The 25,896-nt window shown below is 33.1% G+C and overlaps 1 protein-coding gene across 1 annotated transcript; it reads right to left on the bottom strand.

Annotated features, from left to right (window-relative positions):
* Positions 1 to 18,214: 18,214 nt before the first annotated feature.
* LOC129308265 (protein EARLY FLOWERING 5) lies at positions 18,215 to 24,105 on the bottom strand. Its single transcript, XM_054949329.1, has 9 exons — positions 23,694 to 24,105; positions 22,342 to 22,435; positions 21,511 to 21,596; positions 21,214 to 21,263; positions 21,054 to 21,123; positions 20,845 to 20,926; positions 20,314 to 20,738; positions 19,540 to 20,073; positions 18,215 to 18,878 (listed from the first exon to the last, which is right to left on the bottom strand). Exons 1-9 carry the CDS (start codon positions 23,772 to 23,774, stop codon positions 18,660 to 18,662), a joined length of 1,641 nt encoding a protein of 546 aa, XP_054805304.1. The 5' UTR covers positions 23,775 to 24,105; the 3' UTR covers positions 18,215 to 18,659.
* Positions 24,106 to 25,896: the final 1,791 nt, after the last annotated feature.

Here is a 25,896-nt window from a genome sequence, read left to right on the forward strand (position 1 = left end):
AGTATCATGCCTTTTAATTTCCCTTTTTCTTCCACATTATGAAGTTTATGGTTAGAGTTTGATAGTAGAAAATGATTTTCAGTCCATATAGACTATAGGTTCGAATCTATTGATTCAAATGAAGTTAATGGGAATAGATTAGAGTATTTAAATTTAGGTATAATGAATTTTGGTGTCTTGGTGGTCGAGCTTCATAAATATGCAAAAATTGCATTAATATGGGTTGTTGGAAGAGTGTGATGCCATTAATGAGAATTTAATGGCTCATTAATGTTATTGGGGACTAAAAAGAGTTAATAAACCTAATGGGTAAGTTCAAATGTGATCAATGTGGGCATTAGGTGAGTTAGAAGTGGAATGTGAGTTGAGAGTTATGATTGATTTAAACTCATTTTGATTGAAAAAATTTGAGAACCCTTGATTTTGAACTAAAACTTAGTAATCACCTTTATGGGTTAACCTTTTGATTACTAAGAGTTTTATTGGTTAATTGAAGTTAGTAGAGTGAGATAATTACAAATTTCTCAACCATAGTTAACTATCTTCAAGATACTTTAAAAATTGAGTTGTAATTTCACAAATTGGGATCTCAAGTTTTCAAATCATTAAAAGGACTTACAAATCCAATCAAGCATTTAAAACAAATGCAGAAGCATGGGATACCATTTTATACCAAAAGCATTACAAGAAAATTGAGAAAATCAAGACAATAAGAAACAGGGATAAGCACCATAGCATGGCATGCACACGTTGTAGCGTGCTCTTCTCAGTGTAACATGCTGTGGCATACTGCCTAAAACTAACAACAATGATAGCAATAAGGGACAACTCTAGGTACGGCCCATTTCTCTGTTCAACATCTGATTGAGGTGAAATAGTTATCCATAGAATGCTCTATTGAAAACCCAATTAATTGAAATATCCACCTTAACTAAATATAATTAAAGCATAATCTAAGGCAATTAACCATAAGGAGATTAACCTTTAAGGAGATTACCAAATTTGAAATATAAAATTCAATGGATCTCAAGTTTACATTATCCAAAATGAGTTAAAAAATTCATTAACTCTTTGTTTAGAGTAAAATAAAGTTATGGAAGTATGGGATGCCTCAAAGGAGTGAAAAAAATTAAAAACAGTTGAAAAATCTCATGTTGCTAAAAACAGAGTAATATGTTGTGGCTTACACACTCAGTACCACAGCTTGTTAGTCTCTGTGCCACACACTACGACATGTTGCACGCATATGACAATTTTGCTATCATTTTTCAACAAAATCTGGGCAACTTCTGATGTGCCTTAATTCTCTATCTGACATTTGAATGACATGATCTAAATGTCTATGGAAAGCTAATTTTGTAAACTAGCTAATGGCAGGGATTTCATTTTCAAAACAAGTTACATTAGGAAGCCAAATACCCAAACACATTTTTATCATTTTATTAACTTTTACAATAAAAAGGGTGTCCAAAACCCTACACAAGTGCTAAAAGTCATTCGTAACACCTAAACTATATTCATTGAACTTAGGACTACCTATATAAAACACCACATGCACACAAACACCATTATATCACAATTTCACTCCTCAACCCCTTTAATACCAAAAACAGAAGGGGGAGGTTTTCACATTGTATTTCAAAATAATATTTACCAATGTACTCAAATGAACAACTATACACTTGCACTAGTATTTTAGTCGCGGCATATTGCATGCATCAAACAGCAAGTTTGCTGTCATTTGACAACAACTTGAGCAACTTTCGACATGCCCCATTTCTTCGTCTGACATCCAAATAAAATAATCTAGTGTCTACAAAAAGCTCTTTTCATAAACTATCTAATAACACAAGTTTTACTTTTAAATTATGTCACACAAGGAAGACAGACACCTTAACATATTTTCACAACTTTTTACACTTTTCACAATTCAAGGATGTCCAAAAACATACACATACCAAAAGTTATTCTTAACACCCATAACACATTTAAGAGACTTAAGACTACCTATACAACAAACCACACACACATAATTTCAATCGTATCAAATTTTCACTCCTTAACCTCTTAATACCAAAAACAACAGGGGGAGGTTAAAGCATTGCGTTTCACAATCAACATTCATAGTTATAATCAAATCAACATCTCTATACTTGTATTAGTATTTTTTCCCTATCTATATTTTAACAACTTACATACAAGATTCCGGGGCCTAAAATATATCTCAAGTTCATTGATAACAATATAGTGCAAGTATAAATAAAATGCATCCTAATTGACAATATTCAATGTATTACACAAAGATAAAGTTGAGAGGCTTTACAAAAGGAACTCAAGATTCCTAAGCCTCTAGGACCTTTTTCCTTCCTATACCAAAACTAGAGCCCATAAAATATTGAAAGAGAAGGGTGAGTCTAGCCACTCAATAACCAAGGTACTCTTATTATATACAGTTGTAGATCAATTGATTTAAACACATAAAAGGAAGTAGATTACTCTAAATATAAGATTATACAATACAAATTGTAATTGTCATAACAGACTCATTTTCATATTTCTCATTTCAAAACACTGAGCACATTGCCATAATACATTCAAACATGTGACAATGACCTAATTCATCAACTCAATGCATAATGTCAAGACACAAACAACCATATGACAAAGGCACATTCAATATCACAACTTGCCACAAACTTAAACAACCATGTGACATGTCTAATATAAACATATGCATGATTAATTCCTCTTTATAAATTTCTTATTTCCTCCGACTAAAAATGTAGGCTATAATAGTAATTAAGGCTTTATTCGTGTGACTTAACTACTCAAGCTCAACAATTGTGAAGTGTAACCCGGCCAAATATCATTATACTTACTATTAGACCACGGTATCCCATACTCTCGAATCTCTAGGGTGTAGTATACTCTATGCTAATCTCCTTGACAAATAGGTGGAGATAGCTAGTGTAAGGTCTCCCTTACTTAACCACATTTAACTTCATAATTAAGGTAATTAAGGGATTAATCCTTAAACAATTACCAAAGTTGTAAAATTACATAAAAGAGAAAATTTTTAAATCATATACAATGGGATCTTAAAAGTTCAATTTTAAATCTCAAACAACACTTATTATGCTCAAATCAAAGTTTGAAAACAATATGAAAGCTTGGAAAACAAATGGGATCCAAAATAATGAGTTTCAAAACTGAAAATTGAATTTTGTGCAGAAATAAACCCGTGCGTTGTGGCTTATGATATATGTGCTGCAGCTCACTCGCCTCTGTACCATACGCCGCGGTGCATTAGACGAATTTGACAGATTGCAGCCGTCAAAATAACAGCATAGGGAGCGAACTTCAAACACATCCCAAATTTTCATTCGATATCTGATTGAGGTGGTTTCAGTGTTTACATGGAGCTTTCTCTTAACTCTAGCTAATGGCATCAGTTTCATACTCAAATTCTTTTTTATAAAAAGTTAGACACCAAAACCCAGTCTACTACTTTTTCATAAAAATCTCATAACTTTAGTGTCCTAACTCAACCATAAGTGCCAAAAAGTTACACTGACTCTTTAACCACACTTAATGGACTCTAGTAGACTTGTACAACGTGCCGCACACAAAAAAAGCACATATTTGTCAAAATCACCACTCAACTCTAAATTTCATAAAACACAATGGGGAGGAAATTCATGCACAAAATCATCATTTTCATTCCAAATCTTTCAAAATACACACGTTTCTACTTACACAAGTATTTTGGCCCTATCTACATGCTTACAAATAAAACTCACTAACCCAAGGCACAAGATACACAAGTTGTACACAAGTTAATGCAAGTAGTGCAAAATAATGACGTGTGATCCTAATTGACAATTGTATTAACATTTACACATAAAAACAACAAAGAGAGGCATACAGAAAGGATTACTCTACAATCCTAAGCCTCTGTGGGTTTTCCTGACTTAGATCCAATAAGCTAGGCCCTAAAAATATTAAGAATTGAATGGTGAATACAACCACTCAGTAACCAAGTTTCACATAATCTATACAGTTGTATATCAATTGTAAACAGATGCAAATAGAAAAACACAAATACAATACATGTGATGAAACTCGGCCATGGTTCACAATACTAACAACTATGTGATCAGGCCCAAAAACACATATATCCATTTTAAATCACAATGTACAATATGGGGTTGCAATACTACTAACCATACGTCCCTAACTCTTGCCGGACAATAATACTAACAACCATATGGTCAGATTAATATGCATAATCAAATGCCAAACTTATACCCTCCTGTTACTTTTGATATGAAACCGATAGCTATCACATAGCTACATCCTTCATGAACTAACCCAACCTTCCACTTATAAGGAGCTACCGAGCCAGGGTTAACTTACTCACTTATATAATTCAAATTCTCCCAATACTAACAACCATAAGATGTTATACCCCTAATTTAGCCTCCTCATAAACTAGTAGAGATTAGTTAAATTCGAGTCTCTCATATAATAAGTAGGACAATACTGAATCAACCATAGGACAAGGGCTACTTCCTGATTCTAACGGTCAGTGCCAAGGCAAGTTCTCGATTCCAACGATCATTACTAGTACCACGTAGATTTAAATCAATCTATTCCTTTCCCTAAGTGAACTCTTACCAATGATCATGCTATGCACATTTTACACATAATATGCATTCAAAACAATCAATTCATGGCATATAAATTCACATACTCATACTAAAATACTCCACATGCTCAACATACTACACATCACAATTCTCCACCCACAATAACATATCATAATTAAATTTATAAATTACAAGTGTGTGGTATGATAAAGGTTTTCCTTTCCAAAACCATTTCACAAGTTAAACATATGGCCAAATTGCATCATTAATTTAAACCATCAACCACATTTCACAAACAAAATTATCATTCAACTATGAAAATTAGGTTTTCCTTAGTTAGCTCAAACTTTTGAAAGGTTAAAGGTTTACCCCTCACACATAATACTTCCAAAGCTTCTCCCAAGCTTGAATGGTGCCAAATCAAACCTCATTACATTAATCACAGAAGGATACCATCATTGTCTCAATTTTGAGGATTTACCAATACCAATCTCCACATATCTATTCTATTAATCTTATAAATTGAAACATTCTCACTCCACTAAACACCATTAACAAATAAAACTTGTGGTAGTCAGAGGATTAGCTTAAAGAGTGATTACCAAGGTTTAATCCAAAAGAAGGGATCCTTAATTTTCTAAATAGAAACTAGTCAAAATTGATCAAAATCTTTCATATTAGAGTAAAAATAAGTTTCAAATGCATGAGATACCTCAGAGGAGTAAAGAAGTCAAAAACGATTGAAAAGCAAAACATGTGTTGTGATACAAGGCAATGTGCTGTGACTCGTGCACGCTACGTTGCTCTCTATGCCACACGCCGAGGCTCAGGCACCATACGCCATGGCATGTTGCACGAAATTCTCACTAGTTCTGCTATAATTTGATAGCAGAATTGAGGAAACTTCTGACTAGCCCCAATTCTCCGTCCGACTTTCGAATAACATGATCTAGGTGTCTACGAAAAGCTCATTATATAAACTAGCTAATGGTATGGGTTTCACTTCTAAAACAAGTCATACTAAGAAGTTAGACATCCAAACATATTTTAACCACTTTTCAGTACTTTTACACAAAATGGGTGTCCAAAACCCTCATCAAGTGCCAAAAGCTTTTCCTAACACCTGGACCATGTCCAATAAACCTAGGGCTACTAGTACAACATGTCACAAGCTCTAAAACATCCTTTAATGAAAATTCACTCCTCAACCCATTTTACCAAAAACAAAGGGGGAGGTAATTTGTCATTGCATTTCGCTCAAATTATTCAAAACATGCTCAAATCTTCATTTCTACACTTACACTAGTATTTTAGCCCTATAAACATATATATATCAACATACACAAAGGCTAAAGGCCCAAAATACAATTCTAACATTTCCAATAACTAAAATAGTGTAAGTGTGGTAATATGCATCTTAGAATTGACAAATCATATACTATTACCCAATTAAATCTAAATTAGAGGCATACAGTAGGAATATACTAATTCTCTGCCTCTTTAGTCTTTTCCCTCTCAACACCAGAGCTAGAGCCTGAAAAATATTAAATAATAAGGGTGAGTCTAGCCATTCAATAACCAAGGTTAAACTTACCCTATGTAATTATATATCAATTATAAAACAAATACATGCAGAAAGTCAAGTATGTAAAATAAGTCCACATATATCGCAATTTATCATTCTATAACTTCTTTAACTCTCATAACTAGGTGCATTGTCACCATATTCTCAGATATATGACATGACCCATACTCATGCGACTTCCCACCACTAAACACGTGTGACACGTCATATATTTACTTAGGAAATGATCAACCAATCTTTTATCCTCCTTATTTTCTCAAACTAAAACCGTGGGCTATAACACTGATTAGGGCTCCATCCGTGTGACTGGACTACCCAAGCTCACCAATGATGAGGTGTGACCTGGCCAAAGATCACAGGACTCACTCTTGGACCACGGCTTTCCCCGTTCTTGAATCCCTAAGGTGTCTCATACCCTAGGCTATTCTCATCATTGAACTGGTGGAGATAGCTAGGTTCTAGTCCCTCGACAAACTATGGGACAGTCCCTCTACAAATAATAGGACAAGGCTATAGCCCTCGTGCACCAGAGAGCAGCCTAAATACCATATGAATTTTTCTCTACTCCCAATTCTTAAGCAAACTCCCACCACTGATCATACCATAAACAATACTCACTTATTCTCACTTTTCACTTTCATATACTAACTTTTACAACAACCATGTTGGGCTCATAATCTTGAGCTACCCCAGTGTGTATTCTCATCATTTTCTCAAAATTTATTTCATTACTAACACATAAATACCTCTACTCATCATCACATTCATTTTTCAAAAGTATAAGCAATTTTATAATAAAATCCTCTTAATTTTGCATTTTGCATTTTCAAGCCAAAAATAACTTTTTCATGCACTCAATGAAACTAATACACATAGTGTTTACTTCAACAATCCATTCCATGCATGTAACATTCACAATTAGCATTCATCAACTAATTGACTATCAATTAATATACAACTATCCAAAGTAGAGTTTTTCTCAATTACATTAAACCTTTGAGAGGTTAAATGTTTATCCCTCAATTAATTAGCTTCCAAGTTGAATTTTCACTCCAATAGGTGACCAAGAGCCAAAACTACAATCAACCAAGTTGAATTTCATCAACATAACCAACTCAACAATTGAACCCTTAATTTCTACTTCTACATTGGCCAACCTTTACTTTACAAGAGGTAGAGCCTAACCATCAAGTTTAATAGTTACCTTTAGCCCCCAATAGCATTAATGAGCCATTAAATCCTCATTAATGGCATCACAATTTCCAATCACCTAATTAAATGAGATTTTTTAGGTATTAATGGTGCCCAACAACCCGCAACACTAAAACTCAATATACCTAGATTTAAATACTCTAATCTATCCCTATTAACTCCATTTGAGTCAACAAATTTGGACCATAACCTATATGGACTGAAATCCTACTTTTACTATCAAACCCTAACCATAAACCCATAAATGTGGAAGAAATGGGGAGATTAATGAGTGTGATACTTACCTTAGGTGTTTGTAGACTTTAAAATACTTTCTAAGTCATCCTCAAGTAAACCCTAGCAAAGCTTTAGCGTGCCTCTTTTTTCTCTCTTTTCTCTTCTATCTATTTTTATCTCATTTTGCATCTGATAAACCGCAGAAAATGGCCATGCGTTGCGGCACATGGCACAAAGAGGTCCTCCTTTGCTCAAAAATGGATGTGCATCACGGCTATGGCATGGCAACTTCAACTCTTCCTTTTCTTCTCTTTTTGATGCCCGGGTGGCTTGCCTCGATACCGGACCCACAACTAAGGCTGAAATACCATCAAATATAATTATTAGACCTCTTTGGCCACATACCACTTCAACTTACTTAATTATCCTAATTAGGTTTAATTAATTAAGGAATTAAAACTTGAGATGTTACATAAATCACTACCCATTCATACTCAATAGGTTCATTAGATTCCTGACACTATTGTCAAATAGCATCAAAATTAATAAAAACTAGATTTTGTAGTAAAGCACAACTTAGGTCGTCTCCCTAAAAGTCAATAAAGTAACTATTTAAATTATGATTATAAAAAGGTAAATAATGGGGGGTTTTACAATGGAATTAATTAAAAAAACTAAATTAAAATTAAATAAATAATAATAAATTCAACTGAGAAAATTATCAAACACAAGCAGTGCAATCAATCACAACCCAATCACCTAAATTTAATCTTTCTCATCCACAAAATAAATTAATTTTATTTAACTTTATTATTCTGGTCTTATTATATGTTTCCCAAATTATCATTCAAGAATTAAACAAGAAAGTAAGTTATAGATTAATTGAGATCTCCTTTAATCTACAACCTAACAACTATTCTAAGTTAGTCATACTAGAAATAAAGCATGGATAATCACCCAAGCAAGGCCAAATTACTCTTACAATACTATATCAATCGATTATAGCAAGTAAAATCTCAAATAAAATTTATAACCCAAAAATTATGTAGTAAACTATTCTAATCAGCAATACAGTTAAAGCATAAAATTCAAAGGTGGAGAAAAGGAGAGAACATTGAAATAAAGCTAGAATAAAATTTTTCCTGAATATCAAAGACTCTGATTAAAATTTAAGATCATAGTTTGTGATTGATCACACTAAGAAAATTAGCTATCCATAGAACTAAAAATCAAGAAACATGAGATGAGAAATTGACAAGCCATCGCTGGAAGAATTGAAGAAAAATATGAACTATGATCGCTGCTACCCTGTTTTTTTTCTCTCCCCCTCTTTTCATCTCCTGTGCATGATTTTATAAATAAAATGTTACTGTACATGCGACTAAAGCAAAACTATTAATAATTTAATAAAATAATAAAACCACTCTAAATTACCTTAATTGAAAACTATACTAAATAACCCAAAATAAATTTAAACAAAATTTTAAAGATTTAATTCTTGATTTGATCTCCAAGCATGCCCATATTCTTCTTATTCAAAATATTTTCTATCAATATCTTTTAAATTGAATCTAGAGAATCTACACAAATAAAATATAATTAAATAGAACCTATGCAAAAATATTAAAGATATTATTTATATTTTAAAATCAAAGATTTAATTAGTTAAAATCTCAAAACAAAATATTGGCTAATAAAATCAAATAATATCTAATTAAACTCAATTAGCCTCAAATAAATACTTAAAAGTCTAAATTAAAAGGATAAAAATATATAAAATTTCTATTTATCAGTTCCATTGACTCACATTACCATAAATGAGTCATTAAACCATTATTAATGAGTCTCAAACACCTCCAACAACCATATTAATTGCAATTTTTAGATATTAATGGCTCTACCTAATAAACTCTTGATAAAATGATCAATATATGGTTTATCTACCACAAATAAATCCCATTATATTCATTTTATCCAATAAAATCAGATCCATAACTCCTATGGATTGAAAGTCAACTTTCTAACTCAAACCTTAACTTAAATCTTCATAAATAAGGAAGAGAAAGGAAGAAAGAAGCACTATATACTCACCTTGTAATTAGGAAACTCCACAATATCACTAATAGGGTCCCAAGTCATGTTCTAGCAGAGCCAAAGTCGTGCTCTTCATTTTCTCTTTTCCTCTTCTCTAATTTTTCACACAGAATCGTATCTAATTTATCAAATTTTTTGCCATGTGCTGCGGCACACCCAACCCTCCACCATGACGCATGGCACAAAGAGGCCGTTGCATTCAAATCTTCCCCTTTACACTACGGCATATCGACCTCACGTCACGGCATTTGGCACAAAAGGCATTCCTTTACTTTTTCTTCCTCTTTCCTTACCCAAGTGGCCCCCCACCAATCTAAACCCACTTTTAGGGTTGAAATTATAATAAATTACACTAATTAGACCCCTCTAACCATATACCTCATTACTCACTAATCGCACTCATTAGGTTAATAAATCATGATTAAAATTTCTTAGATGTTATAACTAGGTTCTAGTCCCTCGACAAACTATAAGATAGTCCCTCAACAAACAATGGGATAAGGTTTAAGTTCACTCTGACTAATTTACAATTAACTCCACAATTTGAGGTAATCACAAGAATAACTTAAATGGATTACCAAGTTTATAAAATTTATATAAATGGGATCCCAAGTTTTTAAAACTTAAACTACTATAAAATCATTCAAAAAAACATAAAATCAAAGCAAAATATGTATACAAAAGAAGGAACATCATACAAAGTAAGATTACATCAAATTAAGGTCAAAATAGCAAAAAAAATGATTCTGGCATATGTTGCATCATAAATTTTATGTTGTAGACTGCAGAACCTAAGACAACAACAAGCTATCATGACAAATTTTTTAATTGAACTTTCAATATGCACCAAATTTCTGTCCAATGTCTGATTAATATGATCTAGGTGTTTACAGAAAGCTTTCTATGAGCTCTAGCTAATAGCACTAGTCTCATATTCAAATCATTTCTTAATCAAAAGTTGAACACTAAAATAAAAACTCACTCATTTGTGCTTTCAAAATATAACTAAGGTGTCCAAGACTCAAATCCAAGTGCCAAAAGCCTACCTCGACCTTTAAACCTCACTCAATAGACTATAATGGACTCGTGCAATACACCACAATAATCAAACAACATACATTTTCATCACTCAATCTCTTGATCATAAAAACATAAAGAGGAAACAAATCATGTAATTTCACATCTAAATCATCATCATTTACAAATATACTCATTCCTTACTTGTACAAGTATTTTGACCTTGCTCAAATATCCCAACTAAAAAGTTACTGCACGTTCTAGGGCTCAAAATACACATTTCAATACTTAATATTCAATGGTGTAAGTATAACAAAATATAGACATCCTAGTTGTCAATATCATGACAATTACACATTAATCAAAAGTAATTGATGCATTACAGTAAGAAGTTTGATTACTAAACCTCATATGTCTTTCCCTTTTCTCGTCCACAGCTAGCGCTTGTAAAATATTAAATGAGAGGTGAGTACAATCACTCATTAATCAAGATTAATCTAGTCTATACAAATGCATGTTAATTAATCATAGTAATACAAGTGGCATAATCATATAAAGTGCATTCACACATTAAACCAGGTAATTTATTCAGTCACAAGACTAGCAATTATGTGAAATTAGATTATTTAGCATTCAAGAGTTGCAACACTAATAACCATATGCCTTTCATAAAACTTTCAAGACCATAAAAATAACAACCACGTAGCCACATAATGATATGCATCAAAACATATATGGGATCACAATACTAATAATACCATGTGCCCCTTTCAAATTATGCCAGACCACAATAATAACAACCATGTAATTGAAATAAGATACCCATGATCAATGTCAACCTTATACCATCCTGATATCTCTAACATAAAATCGATGGCTATTTAGTGGGCTATGTCTATGAACTCGGACTTCCTAAGCCTTCCACTCTTGAGGAGCTGCCTGACTAAGGCTATTACACTCACTTGTGTGACATGATTTTTCTTAATACTAATAACTATGGGGTGTCATGTCCTTAATATATCCTCTTCATGAATTAGTGAAGACTAGTTAAGTTCAAATCTTTCGAAGAACAAGTGGGACAATTCTTATACAATAATGGAATAATAACTACCTCTCGATTGTAACAGTTAGCAGTCTAGCTAGCTTTTAATTCAAACAACTTTTATTAGTCCTATTTAGACTAATGAATTCAGACCTATAGCCCTAAGTCCAAAAATCATCACCTCTTAACCTCAAATCCAACTTCTAAAACGTGTAAAGAAAATAAGAAGAGATAAGGAAGGCATACCTAGGTGAAATCACCTCCAAAATGCCCAAAAGTTGATGCTGTTGTAGAGTAACTACTCTCTTTATCGCCCTTCCTCTGTTTTAGGCTCATTTCTCCCTATTTTGAACCTTTTCACGTTTTTTAAAAAAAGCTGGTTCTCGAAATTATGTTGCAATGTAAATTTTTATATTATAGCATAATATTCAGTGGGTAAAAAATTAATTTTCTCTACAATTTTAGCCCTAGTGACCCAATTCACTTCCAAACCTAATCCAAAGACTAAAGCCAAATCTAATAGCCATCTCTGGCTACCCTCAAACCCATTTATACTTAAATTTATATGTTTACCACCCTTCATTTAGTTTAATTAATCAAGAGGATTATTTTCAAGATGTTACTCAAGGCTTAGCCTTCGTGCACTGGAAGGCAGCCATAAGTACCATATAAATTTTATATACTCTTTTCCCAAGGCAAATTCTAGCTAAATGATCAGGTAATATATGATGCTCATTCATTTCACAATTTCATTTGCTCAATATCAATACATTGGGTTTATAATATTACGCTACTCAAGTGAGCATCATATATTAGTTTCACAACATTCTCACTAGGGTGTTCACGGGATGAGACGAGACTAGGACACCCTTACCCTATGTCCCATCCCATTAGGAATCAGGATGAGACCAGTACCAGATCTATACATGCCACAGTCCTAATAAATCGAACAATGTCAGAGAAAAATCTAAATAATAACATTTATTAAAATTTTAAATCATATAATTTATTAAGTTTAAAATTAAAGCAACATAAGTACATAAATCACAATAATTTAAAGTCAATTATTAAATTACATTAATCATAACTACACATTATGATAGCAATTATAAGAGATATCAAGGCTATAAAAGCAGCGATAACAGGCAAACTAAGCACAATTAAATCATTATTCTTCTACTTTAATTGAGATGTGCAAAGCTAATTACTCTTTCAAAAATAAAGTAAGAAATATGATATAAATAAAAGTTACTAAATTGATAGATATGAGGATAAATTGTTTTAATATAATTAATATATTATAAAGAAAGATATCGCCTTGTTTACTCTAAGTCATTAAAATTATCAATATAAAAAACTTTAGTTTTATATAAGAATTGTGAGTATTGAAATTGTAATTGATATTGATATAATTGATATAAGTATAAATTATATTAATATAATTAATATATTTAATGCATATTTTTAAAATAAAAATGATATATATTTATATATATATATATATAATATTTGAGACAAGACGTCTCGATGGTAATCCTGTGTCCTGTCTTATCTCAAACTCCTTTCCTGTCTCATCCCGCAAAGTCCTATCCTGATTGTTTTCGACGGGATGAGACCCGTCCTGATATGATCGAGACAATACTGGGTCAATCGAGATGGGTACAAGCTAAACACCCTTAATTCTCACTTTGCCCAATAATCACATTCACACTAATACAACCATCACATTACTTTTAATACACTTCTTCTATGCCAACCATCATCATATAACTTAACGAATTCTCATTTCAACACATTCATAAGATGAAAAGATTTAAAGCTCCTTTTACAATTACAACCAAATTTTAAATTTGATAAAACTTACATGAACACATGACATATTTGCAATAACCATTTCAACCATACATGCAAACAATTTCATTTTCACATTACAATTCAATTAACAAACAACTACTCAAGATATATTTTTCTCAGTTATTTCAAACCTTTAAAAGGCCAAAGATTTATCCCTCCATATAAGTTTCCAAGCTTTCTTTCCAAGCCAAATATGGTATCCAGATGATTAATCTATAATTAACCAAGTCCAAACTCATCAACATTACCACATATACACTTCTTTTATTTTTCAACACTTAATCACACGAAGTCTTTGTCTATTACATTCGAACTTGTACATTAAGCTCATTATCATTAATAACTTCATATTTTTTTCACTTTTTAATGACCAAATGGCCTTACTTCACTCGAACTCAATCTTAGTGCTGAACTCACAATCCAAAACATCTGTTAACTCTCTGTAACCACACAACACATAAATTTACTTCATTACTCTCATTTACTCAACTAATTTTGGGTTAAATCTTTCCCCAATATTATACCATATCATATAGTACAGAGCTTTTTCTCCTTATTTTTCTCCTATTTTAAGGTTTAGGTGACTCGACCTCGCTCTAGATCCTCATTTAGGGTTACAAACACAACCTAAATCAGTCATTAGTCCTCTCTGTCCACATGCCATACTAATTCTCACTTAATTATCCTTAATTAATTTAATTAATAGGAGGTTAAATTTTCATGATGTTACAATTACACACTTCTTCTCTTACACATTTCTAGGTTCAAATCACATGTTTGAGTCCTAAAAAAGACAATGCTAAAAGCATGTAATTATGCATATGTTTGAGTCCCAACATATAAAGCCTAAATGAGATTAGCCTTATTATGGAAATAAGAACATCTTCAATATAAAGAAGCTTATGGACTCATATATGACGTAAAGATTGTTCGAATGCCTAAAGATGATTAGATTTAAGTTGATCTGAAAAGTGTCACATGGCTTAATAATATATAATAAAGTGAAAGGACCTATAAATTTAAGTATTAAAATATAATAGGCTTGTTTGTTTTAAGATTAGAAAATATGTAATTTTTAGATAGTTTAGAGATTTATTTTGTAGATAGTTTCTAAAAAGCAAACATTATTTTATATTGGGTTACAATAATAAAAATGATTATTAGTTAGTTATTTTTAAATGTTATGATATATTCTTTGATTTTTGTTTTCTAAAAATGATTTTTATCAATTATTTTAAAATTTTATGATATCTTTGCATATCCCACCTTTTTAAAATACTTTGCTCATCTACTTCATCATATTATGTTAAAAAGCTATTCAACATAATTTCTTAAAATAACCACAAATATGCTTTAAATTCTGATTATTTTCAAAGGTTTAAACAAGGATAATTAAAACTCACAAAATAGATTATTTCAAAAAAATGATTTCTTCGTAAAATAAGTTGAAACAAACAAGCTGAGTATCATCCACTCTTCATAAGCCATTTGTTATCTTCTCTTGTTTTTAGATGCTTGCTCCTAGTTTCCAATAAATAATATCAAAGTCAAGTTTTGCTTGGCACCTGTGTAAATAAAATGATGTTAAACGCTCATAAATGTTCACACATTTGAGTCTTATTTCTTGGCAAGTGGTATCACAATCAAGTTTTGCTTATGACCCATATGAAAAAGAGGATGTTGGAAGTTCATAATCGCACAATGTTAAAAACTCATAATTATACAATGTTGGAAGCTCATAATTGGACATATATTTGAGTCTTAATTCCTAACAAGTGATATCAAAATAAAGTTTAGCTTGAGACCTGTACAAAAAAGAGGAAACATTTAATTGCACATTGTTGAAAACTCATAACTCCACATTGTTGGAAGCCCATAATTGCACACCGTTTTAGTCATAATTCATAACTTGTGGTGTCACATTCAAGTTTCAATTGAAACTTGTATGAAAAGGATGATGTTGGAATCTTGAAACTGCATAATATTAGAATCTTGTAACTTTAAACATGTTTGGAGTCCAATTTCTAAAAAGTGGTATTAAAGTCAAGTTTCATTAAAAATCTATATAAAAAGATGACATTAGAAGCCCTAATTGTACAATGTTTAAAACTCTTAATTGTACAATATTGGTAGCCCTTAATTGTGCACACGTTCGAGTCCAAATTCCTAATAAATTGCATGATAATCAGGTTGCTCTTGGGATTTGTATGAAAAAGATTATGTTAGAAGCCCATAATTGCACAATATTGCAAGCTTGTAATAATGGTATGACAATTAAGTTGTGTTTAGGAATTGTATGAAAAAAATGATGTTGGAAACCCATAGTTGCACACACAATTTGATTCTCAATTCCTAACAATTAGTATCATATTCAACTTTCACTTGAGACCTCTATGAAAAAGAGGAAGCTCATAATTGCACCATGTTAAAAATATGTAACTGCACGATGTTAGAAGCATGTAATTACACATAGATTTGAGTGTCAATTCCTAATAAATGGTCTTATGGTGAGATTTTGCTTGGACTTGTATGAAAAAGACAATGTTAGTAGCCCATAATTAAAAAAATGTTGAAAACTTGTAATTACACAATCTTGAAAACTCATAATTATACATATGCTTGAGTCGTAAAAAGTGATATTAGAGTTAGGTTTCATGAGAGACCTATATGAAAAAGGTAATATTGTAAGCCCTGGATTATTCAATGTTGAACACCTATAATTACACAATGTCAGATACCCATGATTGCATATACATTTAATTCATAATCCCAGCAACTGATATCACAATCATATGGAAAATACAATGTTGTAAGCTCATAATTGCACAATGTTTAAAACTCATAATCACACAATGTTGGATTTTCATAATTATACACACATGTTTGAATCCCAATTCCTAACATATGTTTCAAAATTAGGTTTCGTCAGGGACAAATATGAAAAAGATGATGTTGGAAGCCCATAATTGCACAATGTTGAAAACTCGTAATTACACGCACATTTGATTCCCAATTCCTAAACAAGTGGTATCACAGTATGGTTTTTCTTGGAACCTACATGCAAAAGAGGAAGCTCGTAATTGCTTATTATTGAAAATCCATAATTACACAATATTGGAAGCTCGCAATCACAAATACATTTGAGTTCTAATTTCTAACAAGCGGTATCATGGTTAGGTTTTATTTAGAACCTATATGGAAAAGACAATATTGAAAGCTTATAATTGCACAATGTTGGAAGCCCATAGTTACACATATATTTGAATTTCAATTCTTAACAAATGGTATCATAATCAAGTTTCACCAGGAACCTATATGAAAAAGATGATGTTGGAAACTCATAATTGCACACATGTTTAATTCTCAATTCCTAACAGTATCATAATCAAATTTCACTTGGGACCTATATGCAAAAGAGGAAACCCGTAATTGCACAATGTTGAAATAACATAATTACACAATGTTGGAAGCTTGTAATTTACACACATTTGAGTCTCAATTTCTAACAAATGATATCACAACCAAGTTTTGTTTGAAACCTATATGAAAAAAATGATATTGGGAGTCCATAATTGCAATTTGCACACACATTTAAGTCTCATTTCCTAAAAAATGGTATTACAATTAGGTTTTGCTAGGGACATGTGAAAAATATGATATTGGAAATTCAAAATTGCACAATGTTGAAAACCTATAATTGCAAACGTGTATAATTCACAATTCCTAAACAAGTGTTACAGTCAAGTTTCACTTGGGACCTGTGTGCAAAAGAAGAAGATCGTAATTGCACAATGTTGAAAACCCATAATTACACAATGTTGGAAGCCTACAATTGCACACATGTTTGAGTCCCAATCACTAATAATTGGTATCATAGTTAGGTTTCATTTGGGATCTATATGAAAAGGATGATATTGAAAACCCGTGATTACACAATATTAAAAACTCATAATTGCACAGTGTTGGAAGCCATTAGTTGCACACACGTTTAAGTTTTAATTCTTAATAATATTATCACAATCAAGTTTTGTTGGGAACCTGTATGAAAAAGATGATGTTAGAAGAGTATAATTATACAATGCTGAAAACCCGCACACACATTTGATTCTCCATTTCTAAACTATCACAATCAAGTTTTACTTGAGATTTGTATATAAAAGAAAAAACCTGTAATTGTACAATATTAAAAATCTATACTTACACAATGTTAGAAACCTCTACACACATTTGAATCACAATTTCTAACAAGTAGTATTACAATCAAATTTCATTTGAGACCTAATATCCTATTTTTTTTAATTTATTTATTTCAGTATTATATATTTTTTATTTATTTAAAAATACGTCACACTGATTTTTATCATTAAATTTATAAGAGAGGCACGTTGGAGATTTCATTACTCTCATTTTCCATTTTTTTTTTCATCTCACACAGGTCAATTAATTATTTTTCTTCAATCAAATATTAACTCGCTTGGATCTTATGCGATGGAAATTACTATGGTGGCCGCATAATATGTTGAAAAGTAGAATGCGGAAGATCAATGTGATAATTAAAATGTACTAATAAAGTAATTGCAATTTTTAGAACTTAATGAAGTACACATTTAGAATCTAGCATTTTGCCTCCTTCACTGCCCCCAAGAAGATTGCCCCAGTTGCATCAAATTATCCACCGAGTTAGTTCAAATCTAAGCCTAATAAAAACAATATGAAGCACCAATTCATATTTCATTACAATAAAAGAAACCCTCTCCAATATCAAGCAACAGGACAATAAACAAATCAGCTCTCAGCATCATGTTCCATTCAAACGCTAGTTTTGGTTACTTCCTCCTGCCTTGAGCATGATAATCTAATCGACAAACAGAGGATAACAAGTAAGTCTACTCTCCGCATCAGGTCCATTCAAAAGCTAGTTTTGTCCATTTTCTCCAGACTTGAGCATGATTTCTTTCTATTTCCCCAATTTCTATCCCCCACAGTTCTCTCAGCTATCAAGTGCCCCAAGGGCTTTCATGTCCTCTAAGAAAGCCATATATGAGTCATCAATGCTCTGTCCTTTTGCTGCTGATGACAAGCTTGCTGACTCTGACTTCACAACAGCTGGAGCTGATGTTCCAACAACTGTTGCAGAGTTTGATAGCGATGGTTTCGGCTTTGGCTTTGGCATTGCAGTTTCTCTTCTCACTCGAACAGATGCAGGAACCTATACAAGAAACATGGTGTAAAATACAGGACGGCAAGAGACTGAATGAGCAAGCTCTTTGCCCAGTCACACCAAACTCATGACAACTATTAAATTAAGAGCCACACGCGAGTATCACACAGCTTTTCAATTAAAAAGTATTAGGCATTCCTTAGCCATCTGATACCATTCATTCTTCTGTAGTTGAAATGGATATCTAACAAATGGTTTGTTCAACTTTTTATCATCCAGGGTAATGAAGTTAACATTGCACAGTTTATAAGCCATTCTTAAGTTTATGCAATATTTTTCGTTAGATAAAACAATTTAGTCCCTATATAAAATTTTGGTCAAGATTTTCAGCTTAATAAGCCAGTTGGAATTAACAAGATTATTCTGATCCCAAGTAGTATCATATTGTTCGACTGATTTCATAAAGCTATGAAAGAAAGAAACATGGAGTCAAAATAGCAGCATAAAAGACCAATAAAAGAGAAAGGAAAAATGACGAGGACCTCATAGGAAAATTAATGCCAAATTAGGATCTCTTGACAACTAAAGTTCCTAAATTCAGTACTCCTTCCATGTTTTGGTAATAAAAATCTTTAAAAAATCTTGTTTTGACTTTAATCTTTTTACGAGGTCCTTACTTGTCATTCTCCAAAAAAGAAATTAACCTTACCATAGCTGTAAGTTCCGGAGTGTGCTGCGCTAGTGGTCTTTTGACAACAGTTGAAGCAGCAGATTTAACATATGATGGTTTCTGTGGTGGGGTTGGCCTCATAGCCTCATGATCATCTTCATGAAAGTTGGGAGGAGGACCAGGTGGAAGTGGCGGTCTCATCATTGGAGGTGGCCCTGGTGGAGGGCCATAAGGTGGCCTTGGAATTATTGGGACCATCATTCCAGGAGGTGGTGCTTGACCTGGAAGTCCTGGAGCAGGTAAAGGAGGTCTCATATCAGGTGGGGGTGGTGGGGGTGGTGCAAATCGAGATATTCCAGGGGGTAATACGTCAGGCTGTAAGGTTGGAATTAATGGGGGTCCTACAACTAAAGGCTGTTGCCTAGGAGGTGGTGGCCCAGGAACCATTTTGGGGATCTCCTGGCTTGCCAATGAGTTCTTATTATCAGCAACAGAAGAAGCACCATCTGACTGACTAGCACCAGATTTTGGTGGCATTCCGCCGGGGGGTGGAGGGGGTGGAGGAAGAGATGCCTGCATTTTAGAGAATAAGTTACCACACAGGAAGCTGCATCTTCGTATGACAACATCAATTCCTAGTTTTAAAATTCAACATCTAGATCCATAAGGTCTAACAATTTCCTGCTTGGCAACCAAATTAGGATGTCCACTAACTTTCCATATAAAACCTGAATATAACTCCTTACCAATCAACACTTGTGTTGAAATCCAGTTTCATGCCTTTACTGATAAAGCATAAGCTGTTAGGCTTACCTGACCACGCTCCTCCAAAGATGAATCATCTAACAAGGAGGATTGATTTCTCTCTTCACTTCCACTGGTACCAGGTACTTGTGGCTGAGACTGTTGGAGGGGGGGAGGTGGAGGTGGTATAGGGCGGTTTGCAACTTGTTCTTTAGGTGGAGGTCCAGGAGGTGGGGGTGGCAAAGGAGGTGGTGGTAATGATGTAGGCACGTTTGCTGTAGAAGGCTTGGGTGGCATGGGAGGTGGTGGAGGTAGAGGCAAAGAAGCAGGTAAAACCAAGCCTTCAGCTGAACTAACACTGCTAGTATCAGGCAAAGGAGGTGGGGGAGGGGGTGGGGGAGGAGGAGGAACAGCTAAGATATCATCCTCTGATTCTGGCTTTGAGGATGACGCAGCATTACTTGATGAAGCACCAGACAAGGGAATTCTGGGCCCTACGGTTCAACACAAAGGTAAATAAAAAAAAAGAAAGCCTGCAAATGCAAACCACCGACATTCTCAATCCATGCCAAAGACAAGTATGAAACAAGCTCAACGTACCTACAGATGATTTAAACATGGGAGGTTTTCCTGGTGGCGGAGCCCCAGTGGGGTTCAGTGTTGGATGATAGTAAACAGAGTCCTGTTGCAAAAATCAGCATAATGTTCCTGAGTTAGGAATGTTTACGACAGCTCCAAAACTGCAGCTTTTCATTGTTGGAAGCTAGAAAAGAGGAAAACAGAGATGCAAACAACTTATTATATACTACCTCAGGCTTTGGGTGCTTGACTCTCTCTTCTTCTTCTGCAGTTGTTCGTCTTCGGGGAAGACCCAAGTGACTGACCAATAGAAATGCTATGATTTATAAGCTAAAAAAACATTATTTGGAACTAAATTCATCTTTTAAAATATCAGAAGGCACTTCTCACCTGAACATAACGGGGGTCTCACCCTTCTCCCGCATTTTTTCTTCATATTCCTGTCCAAGCAAAAAAGATCGAGACAATCAATAATAATTCAAGGGGGGAAATACAAGCAGCTTTAAAAGTTAATGGGAATGAGAATCTAGGGACTGGACACTGGGCTGGTTCTCGGTCCAACCAGTGGAACCAGCCATTCCAGTTTTTTAATCATTGATAGGAATAAGCTGGCAAGCAATATACGAGAAACAATGAAGACATTCGTATAGGCAATAATAAAAAGTTAACATAACATCTAGTTGTTACCTTCCTTTTCTTTAACACAAGGTTAAGTGTGTCCTGAAGCTGTCTCTTCTTATGCTTTCTTGCCTTGTCCAAAGCACCATCAGCCTCTACCATAAACAACAATGCATAACCTTAAGCTATATATGACTTATAAAAAATCTATGTATTTTTGTCAGTATAGCTTGAAAAAATAATCATGTACTTTTCCGTGTTTAAAATATATATATATATATAGCTTCTTCGAGTCTCACATTAGAACATGTACTACATAGAGTAAAATAGCCAGATGTTCATCCTCCAGGAATTTGCAAAGTCAAAGGAACATTCATTTCAGGATAAAATTGGCCTTTGGAAGATTTAAAAGGAGTTGCCACTAGCCAGTAAAGGCAGTGTATGGGAAGCATTTTATCATCTTATTTTGATTTACCATGTTCATATTATGATCTTTCAGAACTCTATAAGCATTAGGATGAAGCACTTGCTACTTTGCTGATGTAATATTTTTGGGTATGAGTCACTTCTAACTTCCTCTGACAACATTAAGAAAATTCCTGAGCAAAACTCTTTAACAGTCCTTGATATTCAATTCAGCAATCAGTACTCGACCAGATCCAATCTCACAATATCTCAGATTCCAGAGAATCATTAGATCCAATAACAATTCTATATATATACATATATATATATATATATATTAAAAAAAGAGGGGCAAAAGATCATATAGTCCTTTTTCAATGCCACATAAATTTGTTGCTTGCACCTTTAAAAGTCAAGGGAAGCATCTCTTGCATGGGCCAAAAAAACTCAATTTCACAGCCACCAGATGCAAAACCATTAAAAAGCGTGACTTACTCATCATTTCCAAGTTCTCAATCTGCTTTTTAAGTTGTTCTGGATCCTTCTTCAAAATCCCCACTTCCCTCACCTTCTTCCTTTCCTTCTTGTTCTGTTCAATAGAAAGAGCCCATTAAAAAGGAGAGTCACAAGAATACAAACCATTTGTTAAATCCTCATAAAACACAAGCAAGAGAAAATACAAACACAAACGGAGGAGCTAAGAAAGGGGCAGATCTTAAAGAGAGTTATGTTATAAAGTAAATAAATAATAAAAGAGATATCTGCTTTAAGGCATAATGAAATATAAGGAAAGACAGTAGCTTTATTTTACTGAAATAACCAGTTGGATAAAAACTGCATGGATTTTCAATAATTGGTTTGGCAGCCACTTTAACAACGGTATAGAGCCATCCACATGGCAAAGTCCAATTCTCCTTTCAGAGAAGGAAGTCATTCTACCAAACAAAACTAGGCCACTATTTCACCACCCTTAAAAGCCATTGGGATTAGGATATAATTGATATATATTGATTGACACTATTAGCCACCACTAACCAATCATCTTTACTCAAATAAATATATGAAAGTATTTATACTCCACAATGAAAAAACAACAAAAACCAAAGAATCTCAGCCAGATATGTTCATATGAGCAATAAGTCCAGTGCTGCTAAATACTAAGCAAAAGTATATCACCCAACAAATTTTTCAAACAGAAGCACCCAATCAATTATAAGTTCATTCTTACTCATTAGCAAATATTTAAAAAAAAAATGCATACAAAAAGTGAGGGACACAAGAAGTGAAAATGAGCAGCAATGCCAGCAGTGCCAACTCCTAAAAGAGGGGGGGGGGGAGCAATGATACTACCATCTATCTTCCTAGAAAATATCCATGAATACCTATTTTTTATGCAGCAGAGGTGAAATCTAATTAACTTAACTCAAGCCAACGACCCAGGCAAATTTGATTTCCACTATTGGTAGTCCAGAAAACTTAGAAAACTACACCCAAGGGATTGGGATTGGGAGATCGCACGAAAGAATGCCAAAAAAACTCAAGCAAAATAACTTGACAAGCCATGCTTTCGCTGCCCCGGGAGGAAGTAGGGGAAGGACAACTCCATTTGGATGATCATCACGACACCCTCAAGACATCTAAATGCATAGACGCAGATGGTTTTCGAGAATTTGTTCTTCAGGCAGAAGAATGGTGACCGAAACGACGGATGCTCGGATGCATAAATCAGGGAAACAATTAGGGATAAGCAGGACAATCTAAATAAGAGAGACAACCAACAAAATACAAAAGATGAGCGCGAGAATGAAAACCCAGGAGAAAAGGAGTAGCTCGTGAAAGTAAAATACCCTTTTCAATTCCTTCTTACGAAGCTCCTTACGGTAGGCATCGGTGGGGTTCATGACCTTGCCTCCCTTCGTCGTCTTCATTTTGAAGAGAGATAAATGAACCTCTCAGAACGTTCCGATTCTTCTTCTTGTTCGCCTCGTAGTTTCTTATTGATTCACCAAACGCCTTCTTGGGTTTTCTTTTTTCTGCGACTTCTTCTTCTAATCCGATTTCAAAACCGCTAAGCCACACAGAGACAACGTCACAGAGCTAGACCAGAACCATCACATTGACGTTGGATTCCAATTTGGGGATTTGTATGTATACTGTGAACTTTCCGATCAACAAATTGGGTTCCTGACCTATCCCAAATCCCCTTGGCAAAAGGACTCCTACTTCGGGGTCGTGTTAGCCTTCGGTCTACGCCCGGTTTAGAAAAATAAACCCATATAGATACTGCGTTTTTGTTTTTGGACAGATAGAGACATAGCCTTAAAAAAAAAAAAAGCGAATGTTAAAGTGGCTGCCATGGACAAATTATTTGGGCCTGTTCATGGAGTCCGAATTACATTTTAAAATATAAATACCTTCCGTCCACAAGTCTAATGAAAAGAACTGAGGGAGAATAATAAGTAAGTAACTTACAAAAATATTAATATAAAATAAAATATTTTAATACTGAAATATTATAGAAGGGATATTAAAATTTAAAAACATCAATATTGAAAAATTTTTAATTTAATATTAATGTTCTTAAAAGATCCTTATTTGTCATTCTCTCAAAAACTAATCTCTCATGATATAATCAACCAAGATTCAGGTCCTACATAATCATTTCCAATAAAAGGATATTTTTGGATAACCATAATATATATATATATATATATATATTTCCTGATTCACAACTGAAAATTTTAAATTTGTATAAAATTTTTAACAATCTTAATTTTTAATTGATTTTACATAAAACTTTTAAAATCTAACTGTAATTAAATTGATATTGTAGGATCTAACTGTCTTTTACTTTTTTTCTCCAACGAAATTTACGATTTCATATCTTCAAATTTTTCACTTTTTATAATATTCTTTTATATTCATTGATTAATAAATTAATGTTGATGTCGATATTTTTATTATTATTTAACGTTTTAGAAGGTAAAAATTTGATTTTTTTTCCTTAATGTGTTCACAAATAATTTCTGCAATTTTTAGGAAAATAGGTTTTCTTCATTTTTGTTCCAATGGCATATTAGATTGTCCAGATATTTTTAAGGCCAACCGATCGTCCAGATTTAATTTACAGAGTCTAAATATTTTACTTTTTAAAACTTTCAATATTTTTAGTTTAAAAATTAAAGATAAAAAATAATTGGAAACTTTAAAACTTTTATACTAGAACACAATTATAAAATAATAAAATAAAAGACATTATTTGTTTAGACAACAGGCACATTCCAAACATGCTCACGCCGCTCATGATTTTTTTAACTGCACCATCACAATTGCACTTAATTCAACTAGGATTAAGTTTTCTCCATTGAACAAAGATACAGTGATCACTCAAAATTAGGATTGAAGGTACCTATAGCCTTCATAAAATGAGTAGCTAAAAACAAAATGGCAGCACTTACAACAATAACAATAAGTTTTTATCCTATTAAGTGGGATTGGCTACATGAATTGTAAGATATCATTATGTTCTATTATTTATCAAACTTTTAAAAATATTATTAATTAAGAGATCGCGTTCAACAACTTCTAAAAGTATTCTCTTAAGCCTTCATTTATTCCTCTTAACAAGTCTCAAAGTTATATGTTCCACTCTTTTTACTGGTGCTTCCCGTAGTCTTTTTTATACATGCTCAAACCATCTCAAACTTTTTGCCTTTTGCTATCAGTTTTTTCTTAATAGATGCTACATTTATTTTTTCGCATACGTGCTCATTTTAAATTTTATCTTTACATGTATGTTCGTACATCCATCGTAACATTCTCATTTCTGCTACTCCAACTTTATGCTCTTGCTGTCCTGTTAAAACCCAATATTCACTACCATATAATATAGGCAGTCCGATAGTAATACAATAAAACTTTCCTTTAAATTTATTAAGTACCTTACAATCGCAAATAACTCATTTAACTTTTCTTCAATTAAACCACACAACTTGAATTTTATGTGAAATATCCCTACTGATTTCATCATCATTTTGGATCATGGCTCCC

Source organism: Prosopis cineraria, unplaced genomic scaffold (assembly GCF_029017545.1).
Source record: "Prosopis cineraria cultivar Desert tree isolate PC_DT_omini unplaced genomic scaffold, ASM2901754v1 PC4, whole genome shotgun sequence".
Lineage (NCBI taxonomy): Eukaryota > Viridiplantae > Streptophyta > Magnoliopsida > Fabales > Fabaceae > Prosopis > Prosopis cineraria.